Genomic DNA, 18,008 nt, shown 5'->3' on the forward strand with positions numbered 1-18,008 from the left:
TAGATTGAATGGGTCAATACCAGAGCACTTGGGCGACTGCTTGGAGTTGCATTACTTGAACCTGAGCAATAACAAACTCAGCCACGGGATTCCGGTTCAGATGGGTAAGCTGAGTCACCTCTCCCAGCTAGATCTGAGTCACAACTTGCTTACAGGTGGCATCCCGCCACAGATCCAAGGTTTGCAAAGCTTGGAGATGCTTGATCTCTCCCATAACAACCTTTGTGGTTTCATCCCAAAGGCTTTTGAGGACATGCCTGCCTTGTTGTATGTTGACATATCCTACAATCAGTTGCAGGGTCCCATTCCTCACAGCAATGCATTTCGAAATGCTACCATTGAGGTGCTAAAGGGGAACAAAGATTTGTGCGGCAATGTTAAAGGGTTGCAACCTTGCAAATATGGTTCTGGAGTAGACCAACAATCTGTCAAAAGGAGCCACAAAGTTGTGTTTATTATCATATTCCCTCTTTTGGGAGCACTTGTACTTCTTTTTGCTTTCATTGGGATTTTCTTGATTGCTGAAAGAAGAGAGAGAACTCCAGAAATCGAAGAAGGTGAGGTACAGAATGATCTCTTTTCAATATCAACTTTTGATGGAAGAGCAATGTATGAAGAGATTATAAAGGCCACCAAGGATTTTGATCCCATGTATTGCATAGGAAAGGGAGGCCATGGAATGTTTACAAAGCAGAGCTGCCATCAAGTAATATAGTAGCTGTGAAGAAGCTTCACCCATCCGACACAGAGATGGCCAATCAAAAGGATTTCTTAAATGAAATAAGGGCATTAACAGAAATCAAGCATCGAAACATAGTGAAACTTCTTGGTTTCTGTTCACATCCACGACACAAGTTTTTGGTCTACGAGTACCTTGAAAGAGGTAGCCTGGCTACAATCTTGAGCAGAGAAGAGGCTAAGAAATTGGGTTGGGCTACAAGGGTCAATATCATTAAAGGAGTGGCTCATGCTTTGGCTTACATGCACCATGATTGCTCACCCCCTATTGTTCATCGGGATATATCAAGCAACAATATTCTGCTGGATTCTCAGTATGAAGCTCATATTTCTGACTTCGGCACTGCCAAGCTTCTAAAGCTAGACTCATCAAATCAGAGCTACTTGCAGGCACATTCGGATATCTTGCACCAGGTACGGTTCACTCTTGAATTAACAAGGATCAAACATGTCACGACATAATATTTATCTTTAATTTTGCAGAGCATGCTTATACAATGAAGGTCACAGAAAAAACTGATGTCTTAGCTTTGGAGTAATAGCACTGGAAGTTATCAAAGGAAGACATCCTGGAGATCAGATCTTGTCTCTATCAGTTTCCCCAGAGAAGGATAACATAGCGTTGGAAAACATGTTGGACCCCCGACTCCCACCTCTCACACCCCAGGATGAGGAGGAAGTGATAGCTATCATAAAGCAGCAACTGAATGCTTAAAGCCAAACCGCAATCCAGGCCAACCATGCAGACTGTTTCTCAGATGTTATCACAGAGAAAGAGTAAGGTAGATATAGTTTGCGGGGAACTCTACCTAGTCTTCCATAACACATGGTTTCGAACCTCCTGCATCTTCAGCACTATGTAATGCCTTTTGAGTTTGTTTAGTCTTTCTTTCTACATCAAGTACCCGGTGTGATTTGTACTCATAGAAATTGTGGCTTCGTGCCCAAAGAAATAAAGTGTGGTTTTGTGTGAATAGAAGTAGATAAATCTCTGCTACTCATGCAGAAAATTCATCCATTCATCTACCAAGACTGCTACTCATGTATTTTCTAATTAACAAAATAAATATTTAAATGTCAAAATATATGAGCAGCACTGGAATAAATAAATAATAAAGAAGAAAAGGGAAGATGAATATACCATATAAGTGCAGTCCCAACTAAGCAATCCCCAATTTCTTTGCAGTCCCTCAACACCTTAACAAAAGGGGAGGAAAAAACAAACAAAAAATCTCTCAAACGAAGAAAACAGGGAGAGCCAGAGAGAGCAGCTCCCGAGATAACCCTAAAGGAAAATGGATGGAGGTGGAGATGCAGGATGCAGTAATGAAGAACACGGTGGCCGGTTTTGCGGAGACTGATGTTGGCGCCGGTAGGGTGATGGGTTCAGCCGCGGAGATGGGGATCATGGTGGCCGAAGGAGATTGGTAGTGGGGTACGGCGGAGAGGTGAGATGGAGGATGAAGATGGCAGCCATGTTGGCTACCAGAGGCAGTGGCCGAGACCATGGTGGTCTCGGCGTTAGTGAATGGGGTGGGTGTGGAAGGCGTCGGCGACGGAGCGGCGCCTTGAATGGCAAGGCCACGGGCGGAGATGCCGTGAGCGACGGCGCGTGGCATCTGGGTGGAAAGGAGTGGTGCTGTGGAGTTTCCGGGTTGTGGCGTAGTGACTGCGCTGCTGAGGCGGCGTCGCGGTTGCCGGTTGACTGACGGCGGGGTCGTCGGCCGGTAACTGTGGACTGGAATGGGCCGAATCATGGATTTACTTTTCTTATCCATTTTCTTTTTTTTTTCTTTAATTTTTTTATATTACTTAAAAGTTAAAAAAATAATAATTAAAAAATTAAAGTTAAATTGTTTTAATTAAAATAAAAAATTAAATTAAATTGACTGAAAAATAAGTATAAAATACACAGTAAAATACTAATATATATCATTACTATAGTATTTTAATCTATACAAATTGTTTTAATTATATAATATACTATTTTTTATTTATAAGTTTTAAATAGTTTAATTATGAATACTATCAATAAATAAATTAAAATTTACTATTAAATTATAAATTGTAAAGCAATTCCAAATAATAATAAACATATGATATTTCATATTATAATAAATATTAAGATGTAAAATACATAAAAATAAATAAATTAAATATAATTAAAATAATTTAAAATTTTAAGCATTTTTAAATTATTTATTCTTTATATAAAAAATAAATCATTCAAATAAAATTTAAAAATATATAAAAATAATTTATTAACTTAAATTTTGTTTTTTTCTTTTTAAAACTTCATTTTTTTTTCATTTTCAATTCCTTTAAAATTTTCTAAAAACCAAGGGTAAATATTAATTATTAAGCTTTAATAAATCAACTTAGTTATTAAGTAGATTAAAATTTTCTTTTATAATTACTTAACTGAAACAAATCTTCAAGTTCAGTTTTCTTTTACAAAAAGTAAAAGAAGAAAATCATCGTAAAGATAAAAACAAAGATTCAAATAAAATTAGGTTATATTTGACAACTTCTTTTTATAACAGTTTTTACAACAGTTCTTTGATGAATGGTAAAATAAAAATGTATTTAGAAATTTTAAATATTTTTATCACATTTTAATGTTTTTAAATATTTTTAAAATAAAATTTTTATCCATTTTTTATAGTTATTTTTAAAAATAAATTTTAAAAACAAATAAAAATAATTGATAATAATTAAAAAAAAAAAAAGTCCCTAAAAAACATATCATTTTCTGTGTTTAAGAATAAAAAATAAAAAACAATTTTTTATTACTAAACCTGCTTTGTTGTCCAAAATAATTGTCAAAGAGAGCGTTAGTCTCCAACCAACCTTCATCGTCATTATTCATTTTGAAGAGACCGGAGAAGACTTCGACGACCACAGAGATATAGGAAGACCACCATGCTAGTAGAAAGGGAACCCCTGGCAAAAAGAAAGAAAAAGGGAGCCATGCTTTAAAAGACCTCAATCTTGACATTAAAGGGCTGAATTTTAATTGGTGTGAAGTGTGAACAAGGAAGTTTCCGAGTGGGACGAACAAAGGAACCAAATGTGTATAAATGAAGTTGTGAAGCAGCATATGCAATTCATCAACCAAAACCATGGCACCCTCAACCTTACAGAAAATGCTCTCCCTTGTTTCCGTGCTCCTCTTGGTTATGTTGATTTCGTCAGACCATGTTTCTTCTTATTCTAATGAAGAAACACAAGCTCTCCTCAAATGGAAAGCTACCCTTCAAAACCATAACCATTCTTCCCTCCTTTCGTGGACTCTTTATCCTAACAACTCCACCAATTCTTCTACCCACCTTGGAACAGAAGCCAGTCCATGCAAATGGTACGGAATATCCTGCAACCATGCAGGGAGCGTCATCAGAATAAACCTCACAGAGTCGGGTTTAGGAGGTACGCTTGAAGACTTCTCATTCTCATCTTTTCCCATCTTGCGTATGTTGATATCAGCATGAACAACCTCTCTGGTCCTATCCCACCCCAAATCGGTCTCCTCTCCAAGCTCAAATACCTTGATCTCTCTATCAACCAGTTCTCAGGAGGGATACCGCCCGAGATTGGCCTGTTAACTAATCTTGAGGTCTTGCACCTGGTTCAAAATCAGCTCAATGGTTCAATTCCTCATGAAATAGGTCAGTTGACGTCTCTTTATGAGCTTGCTTTGTACACCAACCAACTGGAGGGTTCTATTCCTGCTTCTTTGGGTAATTTGAGCAACTTGGCCTCTTTGTATCTCTATGAAAATCAACTATCGGGTTCCATTCCTCCAGAAATGGGAAATCTCACCAACCTTGTTGAGATATACTCGGATACCAACAATCTCACAGGTCCCATCCCTTCCACTTTTGGAAATTTGAAACGTTTAACCGTGTTGTACTTGTTCAACAATAGACTCTCTGGGCCTATCCCACCAGAAATAGGAAATTTGAAATCCCTGCAAGAGCTAAGCCTCTACGAAAACAATCTTTCTGGTCCAATCCCTGTGTCATTATGTGATCTGAGTGGCCTAACCCTCCTGCATCTCTATGCCAATCAACTTTCCGGTCCCATTCCTCAAGAAATAGGAAACTTGAAGTCTCTTGTTGATCTAGAACTTTCAGAAAACCAACTCAATGGTTCCATTCCTACTTCACTGGGTAATCTGACCAACTTAGAAATTTTATTCCTCCGTGATAACATCTTTCTGGTTACTTTCCTAAAGAAATTGGGAAACTTCATAAGTTGGTTGTGCTAGAAATCGATACAAATCGGCTGTCTGGCTCTTTACCAGAAGGCATTTGCCAAGATGGATCTCTGGTGCGCTTTACAGTGAGCGACAACCTTCTCAGTGGTCCCATCCCTAAAAGCATGAAAAATTGCAGAAACTTAACCAGAGCTCTGTTCGGGGGAAATCAACTCACTGGAAATATATCTGAGGTAGTTGGTGACTGTCCAAACTGGAATACATCGATTTTGAGCTACAACAGGTTTCATGGCGAACTCTCTCATAACTGGGGAAGTACCCACAACTACAAAGGCTGGAGATGGCCGGTAACGATATTACAGGGAGCATACCAGAAGATTTTGGAATCTCAACTAATCTAACCTTGCTTGATCTTTCTTCAAATCATTTGGTTGGGGAAATCCCAAAGAAAATGGGAAGTTTAACTTCTCTGTTGTGGCTGATATTGAATGACAACCAACTTTTCGGGAGTATTCCTCCTGAACTTGGATCGCTGTCCCACCTTGAGTATCTAGACCTTTCAGCCAATAGATTGAATGGGTCAATACCAGAGCACTTGGGTGACTGCTTGGACTTGCATTACTTGAACCTGAGCAATAACAAACTCAGCCACGGAATTCCGGTTCAGATGGGTAAGCTGAGTCACCTCTCCAGCTAGATCTGAGTCACAACTTGCTTACAGGTGACATCCCACCACAATCGAAGGTTTGCAAAGCTTAGAGAACCTTAATCTGTCCCATAACAACCTCTCTGGTTTCATCCCAAAGGCTTTTGAGGAAATGCTTGGCTTGTCAGATGTTGACATATCTTACAATCAGTTGCAGGGTCCCATTCCCAACAGCAAAGCATTTCGAGATGCTACCATTGAGGCTTTAAAGGGGAACAAAGGCTTATGCGGCAATGTTAAAGGGTTGCAACCTTGCAAGACTCATTCTATACTTGACGAAGAACCTGCAAAAAAGGGCCACAAAGTTTTGTTTATAATCATATTCCCTCTTTTGGGAGCACTTCTACTTCTTTTTGCTTTCGTAGGAATTTTCTTGATTGCTGAAAGAAGAGAGAGAACTCCGGAAATCGAAGCAGGTGATGTACAAAATAATCTCCTCTCAATATCAACTTTTGATGGAAGAACAATGTATGAAGAGATTATAAAGGCCACCAAGGACTTTGATCCCATGTATTGCATCGGAAAGGGAGGGCATGGAAGCGTTTACAAAGCAGAGCTGCCATCAGGTAATATAGTAGCTGTGAAGAAGCTTCACCCATCCGACATGGATATGGCAAATCAAAAGGATTTCTTGAATAAAGTAAGGGCACTGACAGAGATCAAGCATCGAAACATTGTGAGACTTCTTGGTTTCTGTTCATATCCACGACACTCCTTTTTGGTCTATGAGTACCTTGAAAGAGGTAGCTTGGCTACAATCTTGAGCAGAGAAGAAGCTAAAAAATTGGGTTGGGCTACAAGGGTCCAGATCATCAAAGGAGTGGCTCACGCTTTGTCTTACATGCACCATGATTGCTCACCCCCGATTGTTCGTCGGGATATATCGAGCAACAATATTCTGCTGGATTCTCAATATGAGCCTCATATTTCTGACTTGGGCACTGCCAAGCTTCTTAAGGTAGACTCATCAAATCAGAGCAAACTTGCAGGCACAGTCGGATACGTTGCACCAGGTACACTTCACTCCTCAACTAACAAAGAAATCTAACATGCTCACGATGTAATATTTATCTTCTAATTTTGCAGAGCATGCTTATACAATGAAGGTCACAGAAAAAACCGATGTCTATAGCTTTGGAGTGATAGCACTGGAAGTTATCAAAGGAAGACATCCTGGAGATCAAATCTTGTCTATATCAGTTTCCCCAGAGAAGAACATAGTGTTGAAAGACATGTTGGACCCGCGACTCCCACCTCTCACACCCCCAGACGAAGGGGAAGTGGTAGCTATCATAAAGCTCGCAACTGCATGCTTAAATGCCAATCCACAATCCAGGCCAACCATGGAGATTATTTCTCAGATGTTGTCACAGAGAATTTAGCAAGGTAAGAAATAATTTGAGTGGAACTCTACCTAGTCTACCAATAATGCATGGTTTCGAACCTCCTGCATCTTCAACACAATGTAATGCCTTTGAGTTTCTTCGGTCTTTCTTTCTACATCGGGTACCTAACGTGGTTTGTAATCCTACAAATTGTGGCTTTGTGCCAAAAGAAATTAGGTATGGTTTCGTGTGAATAGCACTACATACATGTCTGCTCCTTATGATGTGGTTATTGAGATTGCACGCTGCTAAAGTCCCAGTTCTTTTCCATAACTAAATTTCGTTCGAGTAAATGATAAAGTTGTAAAAATATCATAAAGACTTTTGTGGGTGAATAGAAAATTGCACATCAAAGATTTGATGTTCTAAATATAGCATTGTGAAACAATGAGATTAATGGTTTATTCATGTTCAACACTGATTCCAATATTGCTTCTCTAGGCCCATATAGTACCGTTTTCTAGTACAACACCTGTTTTCTTCAATATTTTTCTTCTCCTGCAAAAAACTGCTAATGAGAACAATTTTTATTTTTTATTTTAAGGTTAAAACTTTACCCTAGTTAGCTTTATTATGAAGCTATCGTGATTTTCATACTAAAAAAAAAAGGCTACATATATACTCGAAAGTAAAGGGAACCAAGGCAAATCTTGGCCCACCATAAACTTATGAGGAGCTGAGGTGTGACCCATTAAAAAGGGTCAAATTTGGTGAGCTCAAATGGATTGATCAAACCAGAGAAAAGAAATACCAAATCCCCGAAGCTTCCTCTCTAATTCTACAAGTGATAGTCCAAAATTTTCACCAAAACTGATACATGCAACAAAAACAAGGCCATCCACTAAATATATGGTAGTCACAATCAGCTTCGTTTTCAAGAATGCATAGCACCAAAATTAAGCCTAAGATGGATATCAAGGGCCTAAACAAAAACTTCTGATATCATAAAACAAAAGGATTACAAGTTATCTTCATCCCCAGTATATATAACAAGTTTTGGCAACAACAATACTGCATAATAATTGTAAGTTTGATCAGCTTGGCCATTATTGCAAACTCGTATCAAGTCAATGCAGTCAACTCAAAACCCAAAAGTGCATTTTTTTCCAAAGTGAAGTAAGGGAAAGTGCCTTCACCAGTGTGGAACAAGCCCAAGTCAAGTCCTCACAGACAAAAAGTCTTACCATTGTTTTACCTAATAATAGCCCTTTCAAAGGGAGTGGAAGACTTCTCCAAGTCTCCGTTCTCATGGATCAGGTCTACAAAAAATTAAATGTAATAGGAATATAGGATGACGATTACAAAACAACCCTCAAAACCATGTTCGTTCCCATCTCGTAACTACTGAGATATCTCATATTTGATAACAAAGAAAGTTTCGACGTTTTAGAAATATGAGTTCCTCTTAATTATATGGACACGTTTTAAAATCATAAGGATATTTTTGAGTTCAGAATGAATAATATACACGTTATTAGAAACGGATTGTTATAAATGGTATAAAGTCAATCCCCAACCCCAATGTTAGTTTGGTCCATAATCATGAAGGGTATTTATCAATTTGGTTTCATATTCTTGGGTGATTGTCTTAAGGCTGTAAAGGCCTCTTTAAACCCAGAATGGATGGATGGTTGTCTTAAACTTATAAGTACCTCTTTAAACCTAGAGTTGATAGAATGTAAAATAATATATACTGTACAAGTTGCTAGGCAACCACTTGAGTCAACAGGCATTCAAACTGTTGAGATGCATTTTTTTCCAAATGAAATAAAGAATAGACGGTCGGAGTTGTCACCCAACCACTGGAGTTAACATGCATTCAAATCACACGAGACACAATCAATTGAAAGACCTTGACCTTAAGAGTGAATCAAACTCAAGAAGGCTATATATAAAAATAAAAAATAAAAAATAAAAAATAAAAAATAAAATAAAAACTGTAGTCATTTTCATTCCCTAATAATCTTCCAATGACAAGACCGCTCAACAAACGTTCAAATCATTCTAGACAAACAATTCTTCAAGGATTTGTCTTTTTTTTCTTTTTTTTCTTCCAATGAGATTAAGCGACATAGACTTTGACCATAAGAATGAATCAAACTTAACGAAGCTACATAGAGAGAACTCTAGTCGTCGTCTTCCTTCCAGGAATGAGATAGTTGGAGAGTTTCCAAGTCCAAGGTTTGGTGAACTCATATGTTTACAAATGGACAATTGACCCATTATTGCCACACATCAACTGAAACCATGGAGTCACCAACTTAAACTTAGTTTCCTTGATCCTGCTAACTATGTACTGTTGTTTTAACCATGTCATCTCTCATTCTAAGAAAGACACAAATTCTACTCCAATGTTTCAAAGTCAACCAAAGAAAACAAAGTCATCCTCGTCTTTATTGATCATTCTTCCAAATTATGTCGCCAATTCTTCTACCCACCTTGAGACAATAACAGGTCTATGCCCATAAACTAAGGAGACAATTGTGTTTTGGGCTTAGCTGTGCCCAAAAATTAAGGTTTAGTTCATATAATTTACATAATTGATGAAAATGATATATGATATCAAAAGACCAAAATACTCATTGACTTTTCATTTAAGTTTTTTTTTATTTTTATTGCACCACTATTCATTCAACCATAATAATTCTATTTTAACCAATTGGATTTTTTATTGTTTTTAAAATTTTTTTTTTTTATAAATAATTGAAAATTAGCATTATTTTCTATTTTTAATTATAAATAAAGAAAAATTAATTCAAAAACTATTTTAAAAATAATTTCTAAAAAAAAATGGTAATATGATTTATATTTTTTATATTTTCTTTTTGAAAAAACATTTAATTAAAAAATGAAACTATTTTTAAAAATAAAAATTGAAAACCTTGTTTAGTACTATTTTTTATATGAAAATAATAAAAAGAATTAAATTTCATTCATTGATTATCCATGGCTTATAATAAGAGTAAAAAGATTCAATATCTTAAATAAAAAAAAAAAAAAAAAGTTAGAAATGAGCAATATGTAATTGGGAATAGAAAAGGAAAAAAAATATAAATAAATAAAAAAGAAATTGAAATTTACGCTCACTATATGTCTATGTAGAGGTTAAAGGTATTTTAGGGATTAGTGAAGAATAATATTCATCAACTTAATTTTTACACTTTATTTGGGTCTTGGATTAAATGTACATGATATATGAATCTTTAGTCAATTTTTAGGCTCAACTGAACCTAAAACAAAATTCTCCCTAAACTAAGTTCTAAGTTTAGGATTTTTAGAATCGACCTTAGGGTGTTTTATTCCCCATGGATAACCTAACAAGCATGAGATCCTGTTTCCCATTAAATTTGTATTAATGCCATTAACAATAATTCCAGTATTATTTATTTGACTGAAAAATAAGTATAAAATATATAGTAAAATACAAATTGCTTAGTATGTTTAATTGTATGATATAATATTTTTATTTATTATTCTTTAATAGTTTAATTATAAAATTAAAATTTACTATTAAATTATAAATTGTAGAACAAGTTTTAAATAATAATAAACATGTGATATTTCATTTTTTTAGTAACAAATATTAAGATGCAATATGATATTTATTTTAAATAAATATTAAATAATTAAAAATTAATTTTTTAATTAATTAAATAATTCATTTTATAAATAAATATATATATATATATATAATACTTTACACTATTTAGAGATAATATTTAAAAATATCATATTTCTCAAAAAATATATTTTAAAATATAAGTATCTATTATTTAAAAAATAATTTATTTATTTATTTTATAAATAATAGAAATATAATATAATATATAGTAAATACATAATATTCAAAAATATCATATTTCTCAAAAAATATATTCTAAAATATAAGTATCTATCATATCCTACCAAATGATATTATATATATCCTATTCTTCTCATACTAAAAGTACCTCTGGGTTAGGGTTTCAATATAAAGTCAATGGCTGGGATTCAATCTTACAAAGTGAGTGTGTATAAAATTATTAACCTCGTATTATCAAGTAGACCTGGGTTTCAATATAAAGTCAATGGGCCTTAAAAATTGGGTTAAATAGAGTGGGCTAAACTCAGTGAAATTCAAAAATGAAAAGGACCAAAGGGAAATTATGGAGTCAAACCTATAAAACCTAAAAAAAAAAAAAAAAAACTTAGAATAACAGCTCAAAAAAATTAACTTTTTCTAAATTTCAATTTTTTTTTTTTACCTGAACAGCCCATGTCCCTTTATCTTCCTTGTACCTCTCAAATAATCTTGTTACTTGATAATATGAGGTTAATAATTTTTAAAAAATTAAGTAATATGAACAAATAATCTTAATACTTAAAAATTAAAAATTAGATAATAAATGTTAAGTCAACAAGTTAAATATAATTTAAATTTAAATCATATTTAATTACCATTCTTATCTTTAGTTCTAAGAAAGGGGAGACGAAAAGATATTTAAAAAAATGATTTTATAATGTTTGATTAAAATACATAAAAAAAATATTAAATATAATTAAAATTATTTTTAAATTTTTAAATATTTTAAAATAATTTAATTTTTATATAAAAGCAAATAATTAAAATAAGCTTTAAAAACCATATAAAAATAAATTATTAACTTAAAATCCATTTTTTTCACTTCATTTTTTTCTTTTTCACTTTCTTTAAAATTTTCTAAATATTAATTATTAAGATGACATTTTTTAAACATTTTTTTAAAGTAATTTGCTTTTAGATTTCAAATTATTTATTTTTTCACTTGTTGTTAACTTATTATTTATTTCTTAAATTTTTCATTAAATAGAAAAAAATCAAAATATTTGACTTTTTCTGAATATCAAAAGCAACATATTAATTTTCTATATTTTTTAATACTTAATTAAAATAAAATATTAAAAAAATAAACAACTTAATACTTAACATTATTAAACACTATTAAAAACATCACCTAAGTTTTAATAAATCCACTTAAGTGATTAAATATGACATACTAAAATTTTCTTTTGCAATTATTTAACTAAAACAAACCTTAAGTTTGTTAATAAAGGGAAAACCATTATGATTATAAACATGAAAGTAAAGACCCAAAAAGAATTAGGCTCTATTTAATAGAATATTTTTACAAACGATTATGAATAACAATTTTTGAAAAAAAAAATTAAAATTGTTCTATGATATTTTGTGAAATAAAATTTTGTTTAAGAAATTGGTATTTTTAACTTATTTTTAATGTTCTTAAATATGTTTTAAAAATAATTTTTATATCTATTATTTTATTTTGAATCATTCTTCCTATTTATATAACTTTTTTTAAAAACAAAAATCAACTAAAAACAATTAAAAATATTGTTCGACAACACCATGTTTTCTGCTAAACTTAATTTCCAACTAACCTTCATGGCCGGCATCCATTTGCAAAAAGAGAAGATTTCAACCACCATAATCACACAGGAAGACCACCATGCTAGTACAGTGCAATCCATGGAAAAAAGAAAGAAAAAGGAGTCATGCTTTAAAGGACCTTGATCTTGACATTTAAACGCAACTTTCTTTCCTGTGGGAATACGCGTGAACAAGACAGTCACCTAAAAGGACCAAAGGAACCAAATGTGTATAAAAGAAGATGTGAAGCAGCATATGCAATTTATCAACTAAAACTATACATGGCCTTCTCAACCTTACAGAAAATGCTCTCCCTTGTTTCCCTACTCCTCTTGCTTATGTTAATTTGTTCAGATCATGTTTCTTCTTATTCTAATGAAGAACACAAGCTCTCCTCAAATGGAAATCTACCCTTCACAACCATAACCATTCTTCCCTCCTTTCGTGGACTCTTTATCCTAACAACTCCACCAATTCTTCTACCCACCATGGAACGGCAACCGGTCCATGCAAATGGTATGGGATATCCTGCAACCATGCAGGGAGTGTCATCAGAATAAACCTCACAGAGTCCGGTTTAAGAGGTACGCTCCAAGCCTTCTCATTTTCATCTTTTCCGAATCTTGCATACGTTGATGTCTGCATCAACAACCTCTCTGGTCCTATCCCACCCCAAATCGGTCTCCTCTCCAAGCTCAAATACCTCGATCTGTCCACCAACCAGTTCTCAGGAGGGATTCCACCGGAAATTGGCCTATTAACTAACCTTGAGGTCCTGCACCTGGTTCAAAATCAGCTCAATGGTTCAATTCCTCATGAAATAGGTCAGTTGTCGTCTCTTTATGAGCTTGCTTTGTACACCAACCAACTGGAGGGTTCTATTCCTGCTTCTTTGGGTAATTTGAGTAACTTGGCCACTTTGTATCTCTATGAAAATCAACTTTCCGGTTCCATTCCTCCAGAAATGGGAAATCTCACCAACCTTGTTGAGATATACTCGGATACCAACAATCTCACAGGTCTCATCCCTTCCACTTTCGGAAACTTGAAACGTTTAACCATGTTGTACCTATTCAACAATCAACTCTCCGGGCATATCCCACCAGAAATAGGAAATTTGAAATCTCTGCAAGGTCTAAGCCTCTACGCAAACAATCTTTCTGGTCCAATCCCTGCGTCCTTAGGTGATCTCAGTGACCTAACCCTCCTGCATCTCTATGCCAATCAACTTTCCGGTCCCATTCCTCAAGAAATAGGTAACTTGAAGTCTCTTGTTGATCTAGAACTTTCAGAAAACCAACTCAATGGTTCCATTCCTACTTCACTGGGTAATCTGACCAACTTAGAAATTTTATTCCTCCGTGATAACCATCTTTCTGGTTACTTTCCTAAAGAAATTGGGAAACTTCATAAGTTGGTTGTGCTAGAAATCGACACAAACCAGCTGTCTGGCTCTTTTCCGGAAGGCATTTGCCAAGGTGGATCTCTGGTGCGCTTTTACAGTGAGCGACAACCTTCTCAGTGGTCCATCCCTAAAAGCATGAAAAATTGCACAAACTTAACCAGAGCTCTGTTCGGGGGAATCAACTCACTGGAAATATATCTGAGGTAGTTGGTGACTGTCCCAACCTGGAATACATCGATTTGAGCTACAACAGGTTTCATGGCGAACTCTCTCATAACTGGGGAAGGTGCCCACAACTACAAAGGCTGCAGATGGCCGGGAACAATATTACAGGGAGCATACCAGAAGATTTTGGAATCTCAACTAATCTAACCTTGCTTGATCTTTCTTCAAATCATTTGGTTGGGGAAATCCCAAAGAAAATGGGAAGTTTAACTTCTCTGTTGGAGCTAAAATTAAATGATAACCAACTTTCTGGGAGTATACCTCCCGAACTTGGATCACTGTTCAGTCTTGCCCATCTCGATCTATCAGCAAATAGATTGAATGGGTCAATAACAGAGAACTTGGGTGCCTGCTTGAACTTGCATTACTTGAACCTGAGCAATAACAAACTTAGCCACAGAATTCCCGCTCAGATGGGTAAGCTGAGTCACCTCTCCCAGCTAGATCTGAGTCACAACTTGCTTTCAGGAGCAATCCCACCACAAATCCAAGGTTTGGAGAGCTTAGAGAACCTTAATCTGTCCCATAACAACCTCTCTGGTTTCATCCCAAAGGCTTTCGAAGAAATGCGTGGCTTGTCTGATATTGACATATCTTACAATCAATTGCAGGGTCCCATTCCCAACAGCAAAGCATTTCGAGATGCTACCATTGAGTTGTTAAAGGGGAACAAAGATTTGTGCGGCAATGTTAAAGGGTTGCAACCTTGCAAAAATGATTCTGGAGCAGGCCAACAACCTGTCAAAAGGGCCACAAATTGTGTTTATAATTGTATTCCCTCTTTTGGGAGCACTTATACTTCTTTTTGCTTTCATTGGAATTTTCTTGATTGCTGAAAGAACAAAGAGAACTCCAGAAATCGAAGAAGGTGATGTACAGAATGATCTCTTTTCAATATCAACTTTTGATGGAAGAGCAATGTATGAAGAGATTATAAAGGCCACCAAGGATTTTGATCCCATGTATTGCATCGGAAAGGGAGGGCATGGAAGCGTTTACAAAGCAGAGCTGTCGTCCGGTGATATTGTAGCTGTGAAAAAGATTTACGCATCCGACATAGATATGGCAAATCAAAGGGATTTCTTCAATGAAGTAAGGGCACTGACAGAAATCAAGCATCGGAACATTGTGAAACTTCATGGTTTCTGTTCACATCCACGACACTCCTTGTTGGTCTATGAGTACCTTGAAAGAGGTAGCCTAGCTGCAATGTTGAGCAGAGAAGAAGCTAAGAAATTGGGTTGGGCTACAAGGATCAATATCATTAAAGGAGTGGCTCATGCTTTGTCTTACATGCACCATGATTGCTCACCCCAATTGTTCATCGGGATATATCAAGCAACAATATTCTGCTGGATTCTCAATATGAGCCTCATATTTCTGACTTCGGCACTGCCAAGCTTCTAAAGCTAGACTCATCAAATCAAAGCGCACTTGCAGGCACATTCGGATACGTTGCACCAGGTATTGTTCACTCCTCAATTAACAAAGAAATCTAACATGTCACGTTGTAATATTTACTTCTAATGTTGCAGAACATGCTTATACAATGAGGGTGACAGAAAAAACCGATGTCTATAGTTTTGGAGTGATAGCACTGGAAGTTATCAAAGGAAGACATCCTGGAGATCAAATCTTGTCTCTATCAGTTTCCCCAGAGAAGGATAACATAGTGTTGGAAGATATGCTGGACCCGCGACTCCCACCTCTCACAGCCCAAGATGAAGGGGAAGTGATATCTATCATAAAGCTCGCAACTGCATGCTTAAGTGTCAACCCACAGTCCAGGCCAACAATGAAGATTATTTCTCAGATGTTATCACAGAGAATTTACCAGGATAAGAAATAATTTGCATGGAACTCTACCTCGTACCCTAATAATGCATGGTTTCGAACTTCCTGCATCTTCAACACAATGTAATTCCTTCTGAGTTTCTTCGGTCTTTCTTTCTACATTAACTACTCTAGCGCGATTTGTAATCATAGAAATTGTGGCTTTGTGCCAAAAGAAGTTAGGTGTGGTTTTGTGTGAATCGCATTAGATACATACATGCTCCATTGAATGCATTTTTTTCCAAATGAGATTAACTGTTCATGATAGGAGTTGTCACCCAACCACTTGAGTCAACAAGCATTCAAATCACATATATTGAAAGACCTTTGCCATAAGAGTGAATCAAACTCAAGAAGTCTACATATATTGAAAAAACTCTAGCCATCTTTATTCCCTAATAATCCTCCAAGGATAAAACTAGTCAACAACTGTTCAAATCATGCAAGGCACATACAATTCTTCAAGGTTTTTTTTTTTTTTTCAAAGAGATAAAGTGACAAAGACTTTGACCATAAAAGTGGATCAAACTGAACTAGGCTACATAAAGAGAACTCTAGTCATTCTCTTCCCTAATAATCTCCTAATATTGTTTTAACCATATTGTTTCTCATTCTAAGAAGACAAACTCTACTCTAATGGAAAGCCAGACAAAAAAAAAACAAAGCCATCCTTGTCTTTATTGACCATTCTTCCAAATAATGTCCCCAACTCTTCTACCCACCTTGATATAAGAACAGGTCTATGCACATAAACTAAGTTCTAAGTTTTGAGGGTAAATAGGAATGTTCAGGATTAATACTGAGATTTCTAGGATCAAAATAAGGATGTTTAATTCCCCAACGATAACCTAACAAGCATGAGATGGATCTAGTTTAGCATTAAATTTGTCTTAAATGTCATTAACAACAATTTAAGTATTATTTATTTGACTGAAAATTAAGTGAAAAATAAGTATAAAATATACAGTAAAATACAAATTGCTCAGTATATTTAATTGTATAATATAATATTTTTTATTTATAAATCTTAAATAGTTTAATTATAAAATTACAATTTACTATTAAATTATAAATTGTAGAACAATTTTCAAAAAATAATAAACATGTGATATTTCATATTTTTTTAGTAACAAATATTAAGATGCAATATAACATTTATTTAAATAGATATTAAATAATTAAAATAATTAATTAATTAATTAATTAATTAATTAATTCATTTTATAAAATTTATAAATATAATATAAGATATAGTTCATTGAATATAATCCTTTACACTATTTAGAGATAATATTCAAAAATATCATATTTCTCAAAAAATATAAGTATCTATCATATCCTACCAAATGATATTATATATATATATATATATATATATATCCTATTCTTATTATACTAAACATACCTCAGGGGTAGGGTTTCAATATAAGATCAATGGCTGGGATTCAATCTTACAAAGTGAGTGTGTATAATGGGCCTTAAAATTTGGGTTAAATAGAGTGAGCTAAACTCAGTGAAAATGGGCTTGTGGAATTCTCAAATAAAAGCCTGGTTGAAAAGGGGCCAAAAATATTTTAAAAAATGAAAAGGACCAAAGGGAAATTATGGAGTCCAATCATAAAATCTATCAAACCTATTAAAACGAAAAAAAAAAAAAAACTTAGAATAACAGCTCAAAAAAATTAACTTTTTCTAAATTTCAATTTTTTTTTTTACCTGAACAGCCCATGTCCCTTTATCTTCCTTATACCTCTCAAATAATCTTGTTACTTGATAATATGAGGTTAATAATTCTAAAAAATTAAGTACTATGAATAAATAATCTTAATACTTAAAAATTAAAAATTAGATAATAAATGTTAAGTCAACAAGTTAAATATAATTTAAATTAAAATCATATTTAATTATCATTCTTATTTCTAAGAAAGGAGAGACGAAAACATATTTAGAAAAATGGTTTTTTAATGTTTGATTAGAATACATAAAATAAATAAATAAATATAACTAAAATTATTTAAATATTTAAATATTTTTAAATTATTTAATATTTATATGAAAGTGAATAATTAAAATAAGTTTGAAAAACCATATAA

General features: G+C 34.2%; 5 protein-coding genes across 5 annotated transcripts; all 5 read left to right on the forward strand.

Annotated features, from left to right (window-relative positions):
* Positions 1-3: 3 nt before the first annotated feature.
* On the forward strand, positions 4-7,348 carry LOC117934482 (MDIS1-interacting receptor like kinase 2-like). Its single transcript, XM_034856187.1, has 3 exons — positions 4-384; positions 5,904-6,673; positions 6,747-7,348. Exons 1-3 carry the CDS (start codon positions 101-103, stop codon positions 7,040-7,042), a joined length of 1,350 nt encoding a protein of 449 aa, XP_034712078.1. The 5' UTR covers positions 4-100; the 3' UTR covers positions 7,043-7,348.
* A 4,003-nt stretch (positions 7,349-11,351) lies between these two features.
* Positions 11,352-14,064, forward strand: LOC117904203 (MDIS1-interacting receptor like kinase 2-like). Its single transcript, XM_034816712.1, has 2 exons — positions 11,352-11,356; positions 12,834-14,064. The coding sequence occupies exons 1-2, from the start codon at positions 11,352-11,354 to the stop codon at positions 14,062-14,064; spliced, it is 1,236 nt and encodes a 411-aa protein (XP_034672603.1).
* A 104-nt stretch (positions 14,065-14,168) lies between these two features.
* LOC117904204 (probable leucine-rich repeat receptor-like protein kinase At1g35710) lies at positions 14,169-14,737 on the forward strand. Its single transcript, XM_034816713.1, has 2 exons — positions 14,169-14,574; positions 14,694-14,737. The coding sequence occupies exons 1-2, from the start codon at positions 14,169-14,171 to the stop codon at positions 14,735-14,737; spliced, it is 450 nt and encodes a 149-aa protein (XP_034672604.1).
* A 32-nt stretch (positions 14,738-14,769) lies between these two features.
* On the forward strand, positions 14,770-15,393 carry LOC117904205 (MDIS1-interacting receptor like kinase 2-like; the record flags this gene model as incomplete). Its single annotated transcript, XM_034816714.1, has 1 exon — positions 14,770-15,393. A coding segment is annotated over exon 1 (624 nt), but the record flags the coding sequence as incomplete, so codon positions are not given.
* A 6-nt stretch (positions 15,394-15,399) lies between these two features.
* LOC117905099 (MDIS1-interacting receptor like kinase 2-like) lies at positions 15,400-16,164 on the forward strand. The gene is made up of 2 exons (XM_034818003.1): positions 15,400-15,546; positions 15,618-16,164. The coding sequence occupies exon 2, from the start codon at positions 15,632-15,634 to the stop codon at positions 15,929-15,931; it is 300 nt and encodes a 99-aa protein (XP_034673894.1). The 5' UTR covers positions 15,400-15,546; positions 15,618-15,631; the 3' UTR covers positions 15,932-16,164.
* Positions 16,165-18,008: the final 1,844 nt, after the last annotated feature.

Source organism: Vitis riparia, chromosome 17 (genome assembly GCF_004353265.1).
Source record: "Vitis riparia cultivar Riparia Gloire de Montpellier isolate 1030 chromosome 17, EGFV_Vit.rip_1.0, whole genome shotgun sequence".
In the NCBI taxonomy this organism is placed as follows: Eukaryota; Viridiplantae; Streptophyta; class Magnoliopsida; order Vitales; family Vitaceae; genus Vitis; species Vitis riparia.

Excerpts from the sequence above, each read along its gene's own strand:
- LOC117905099 (XM_034818003.1), top strand. The coding sequence starts at position 15,632 with ATGAGGGTGACAGAAAAAACCGATGTCTATAGTTTTGGAGTGATAGCA.
- LOC117904204 (XM_034816713.1), top strand. The coding sequence starts at position 14,169 with ATGGCCGGGAACAATATTACAGGGAGCATACCAGAAGATTTTGGAATC. Across the intron at positions 14,575-14,693 it reads AATCCCACCACAAATCCAAG|GGTCCCATTCCCAACAGCAA; the intron begins GTTTGGAGAGCT and ends AATCAATTGCAG.
- LOC117934482 (XM_034856187.1), top strand. The coding sequence starts at position 101 with ATGGGTAAGCTGAGTCACCTCTCCCAGCTAGATCTGAGTCACAACTTG. Across the intron at positions 385-5,903 it reads TTGTGCGGCAATGTTAAAGG|GTTGCAACCTTGCAAGACTC; the intron begins GTTGCAACCTTG and ends CAATGTTAAAGG. Across the intron at positions 6,674-6,746 it reads AGTCGGATACGTTGCACCAG|AGCATGCTTATACAATGAAG; the intron begins GTACACTTCACT and ends CTAATTTTGCAG.